This window comes from Oxyura jamaicensis, chromosome 18 (assembly GCF_011077185.1).
Source record: "Oxyura jamaicensis isolate SHBP4307 breed ruddy duck chromosome 18, BPBGC_Ojam_1.0, whole genome shotgun sequence".
NCBI classification, from domain to species: domain Eukaryota; kingdom Metazoa; phylum Chordata; class Aves; order Anseriformes; family Anatidae; genus Oxyura; species Oxyura jamaicensis.
In genome coordinates, this window is record NC_048910.1 from 2,896,653 (window position 1) to 2,900,353 (window position 3,701).

The following is a 3,701-nucleotide window of genomic DNA, read 5'->3' on the forward strand; positions in this document are numbered from 1 at the left end:
AAAAAAAAAAAAAAAAAGAGAAAGCAGTCTGCGGAGCCGGGGCCAGCGCTGCGACTGACCTAGAGCCGGCGTGCCTGGGGGTCCTGGCGGAGGGCGGCGGACTCGTCGATAAATCAGCGAGGGGGAGCGGCGCTGGGAACGCTCAGCCGCGGCAGGACTGGGTGCCACAGCCCACCGGGCCCGAAGGGAGAAATAAAGGAAAAAAAAAAAAAAACACACCTAAACACGTAACCCTAATGACACCACGTTGTTTTTTTTTTTTCCCCTTACATTAATTACAGGACAAAAGGCTTTCATGTCCTGACTGTACTAAAAGCGCATCATTATTGTGCGAAACGGGAGGAAACTAAAAGAAAAGCCGACTTAATTCCCAGGCTGGGGAGAAGCACCCCCCCCCCCCCCCCCCCCCCCCACGCAGCCCCTCCAGCAGCTTCCCGGGGCTGTCGGGGGCCGCTCCCCCGCGCAGACGGGCACACACGCGGCTGAGCTGCCGCAGCCTCGCTGCTGCGCGGGGAAAACTTCGTTAGTGCCCCAAATCCCAGGCGCTCCTTACAATTAGTTTGCAGCAGGGGCTGGATCCCTTTCTCCTCTGTCATGGTAAATATTTTCACTCCCAGCAGTTAACATGCTGCATTCATTACCGGGGGGGGCAACCCCGCAACGTGCGGACCGAAGTCGTTTCCATTGCATTCCCAGCTAACTCGCTATCGAAAATCTATTTAATTTTTCCTTCTTCCCCCTCTGCTTTTTGGGAACTGCAGTCAGCACCCCTCGATGCTGTTTTGCCTTCCACACAAACAGGGAAAAACAAATTCTACTTCAAACTCCACTTAACGGCAAATGGAGCGAGAAAAAAAGTTTGCAGCCCCTCTTTCGGAAGTTCCTTACTGTACGTGGAAGCCTTAGCGCGGCGCAGAACCGACTCCGCTGTGGGCAGTCACAAATAGCCCAGAACACGAGCTCTCAGCAAGCCCAACAAGCAAATTTGAGATGATTCTGTCTCTCATAAATCTGCAGAAACTTCCCTTTGGGATACTTCGTTGCAGGGCAGCAACAACTTTTTAAAGAGAAAAAAAAAAAAAAAAAAAACCCAACCCAAGAAAATCTAGCAGATCTGACCAGATGGAACGAAAAGCCTGTGGAATAAAATCTCCTTTCCATAAGGTGTGGGTCAAAACTTGCATCTTCGTCTTTTCAAAGCCAGGCGATGGGGTTAAACTGCAACAGCCGGGCTCTCACACTGCCCCAGGTCCAAAGTTCAGCCGAGCCAATTTGTGCACAAGCATCTGAAAAACGGGGACGAGGCTCGCCCAGCTCGGTGCTACTGGCACGGCAGATATTTTACAGCATTTTTAAAAATCGGATTTTATTGGGCCATTAACAAGCAAACGCAAACGCTTCTCCTTATTGACATTAAGATAATAAATAAAAGCCTCACGGGGGCTCGTGGAAACCGGTGTGCTCTCGAGGAGCGCTGAGAAGCCGATTCGCAGGAGTCAGGAGGAGTCTGGGGCTCGGCAGCGCCCGACTTCTAACCCTGAAATTCAGAGAAACCAACTCCTGGGTCCAATTCGCAGAAAAGCTAGAAATAACGCAAGCACTCGTCCGTTGATTTGGGCAAATTCCCCCCCTCCGTGTGCCGGGCACTAAGGCATTTATTTAGCCTCCCTCGCTCCCCGATCCCGGTGCCGCAGGCAGGCGGACGGCGCTGCCGGGTGAGCGCCGGGGGCTCGCAGCTGAACACCGGCCGGGTTTCGGGGAGCGCAGCCCCCCGCAGAGCCTCTGCTCAGCCCCGGGGCTGCGGAAATAGGGCCCGTGCTGCTTCCATCGGGGCAGCTGAGCCCGAGGAGCGGTTTAAGAAGTTAAGGGCAACTTCGATGGCAGCTTCTCCGAATTTAAGCGCGAGGGGTGTCCTCCGAGCGGGGACTGGCGGCCGCAGCGCCTGGGATAACAGATTGATGCGATCAGAAGCGTTATTCCCTCCTTCTCCCCTTCCACCTCCTTCTTGTAAAAGATTAATCAACCATTTTACGGTCTAATTTAGGTGCCTAATTAAAAACAGAGTTCAACACCTACAACACCATTTCGCTAATAAATCCTGACAGCTCCTCAGCTCTGCAACATACAAGCCCTCCTTTCAAAACCCCAAAGAAACATTTTTGCAGGGAAATTTATTATTTTTTATTATTATTATTTTATTTTTTTTTACCAAAACGCACCGAGATTTCCCCTCGGCTGCTCCGGGACGACCCACCACATCCTCCACCCAAATCCTACCGTTTCCTAAAACGAAAGCGCTCCCAGAAACGCCTCCTGCCCGGCCGGATCCCAGCCTGCACCCCCTGACCGCGAGCCGAGGGCTGGCACCGTCCGAAAGCCGCCGCGAACCCCGGAGGGTGGCGGCTCCTCTGCCCGCTCCCGGGGCGCTGGGGCTCGGCACCGCTCGGCGGCCACCCGGGCACGAGGTTCGGGTCGCTGCTCCCCGCACGCAGCCAGCAGGGGCCGAATTAAAGCTGAATTAAAGCTGAATTAAAGCCGATTTAAGGCACGGAGGCGCCCGGGGGGGGACTGCAAGGAGCTGCCGTCGGGGCTGCGCATCCCCCCGCACCCTGCGGACTCCCGCACGGGGGCATCTGCGGGAAGCGGAGCCGCGATTTGTGAGCTTCTTTTTAATGCTTTTTATGCATTTAATAACGCTTTTAACGCCTCGCACGCTGCCGGCCGCTTCCCCGGCCCCTTCCCCCGTCCCCTCGATGAAATTCCCCCCACCCCCAAGGGTCCCGCCCCGGCCGCGCTCCGAGGGTGCGGGAACCAGAGGCGCCGGCAAATAAATTATACAAATAATGAAAAGACAAGGCCCGGGAGCGCAGCGAGATGCGCGGCGGGGAAGAAAAAAAAAAAATACAAAACCCAAACCCACAGCATTTATGCATTATTTCAAGATTAAACGCGCGCTGCCCAGCGCGAACCCCGCACCGCTGCGGCGGCCGCTGAGGGTAACGGGGAAAGCGGGCACCGCGCGGGGACCACGGCGGGGCTCGGGTTGGGGTGGTTTTTTTTTCGGATTTCGGGTTTTTTCTTGGAGGTGGGGGGGAGCCTGCGGCGGAACATCGCGGCGGGGGGATCCGAGGGGCTCGCAGGGGGCGCCCCGTGCCGTGCCGTACCTGTACCAGGCGAGGCCCCGCTCGTAGTTGCGGTCGAAGAAATGGGGCTCGGCGCCGACGGCGCGCACGTCGGGGTGCACCCGCAGGAACTCCAGCAGCGCCCGCGTCCCCCCCTTCTTCACGCCGATGATGACGGCCTGCGGCAGCCGCTTGCTGCCGGTGCCGTCGGCGGGGCGGGGGGGGGGGGGGGGGGCCGGGGGCCCCCCGGGGGGGGGGGGGGGGGGCGGGCCGCCCCCCGACGGACCCCGAGGCGCCGGGGAGCCCCCGGGGGCCGCCAGCCCGGCGCAGGAGCCGCCGCACGAGTAGAAGAGGCAGAGCCAGAGGCCGAGCATGGCGCCCAGCAGCAGCAGCCGCCGCCGCAGCACCGAGGGCACCGCGCCGGGCACGTCGAGGCGGCGCTTCAGGGGCTGCCCCATGTGCCCGCGGCCGCGCGCGGCTGCATGGCTGGGGCGGCTCGGCTCGGCTCGGGGCCGCCCGGCTCGGATCTGCTCGGCCCGGCCCGGCCCGGCCTCAGCGCGGCCCCGCGGCCGCCGCCCG

General features: G+C 59.5%; 1 protein-coding gene across 1 annotated transcript in view; it reads right to left on the reverse strand.

The window, feature by feature from the left end:
• The window catches only part of LOC118175945 (heparan sulfate glucosamine 3-O-sulfotransferase 3B1-like), a 25,527-nt gene extending 21,832 nt beyond the window's left edge, over positions 1-3,695 (reverse strand). Inside the window, exon 1 of the mRNA XM_035342629.1 lies at positions 3,165-3,695. Coding sequence (XP_035198520.1) covers positions 3,165-3,580 — 416 coding nt within the window. The 5' untranslated portion in view covers positions 3,581-3,695. The remainder of the gene's footprint in view (positions 1-3,164) is intronic.
• Between the last annotated feature and the right edge of the window lie 6 nt (positions 3,696-3,701).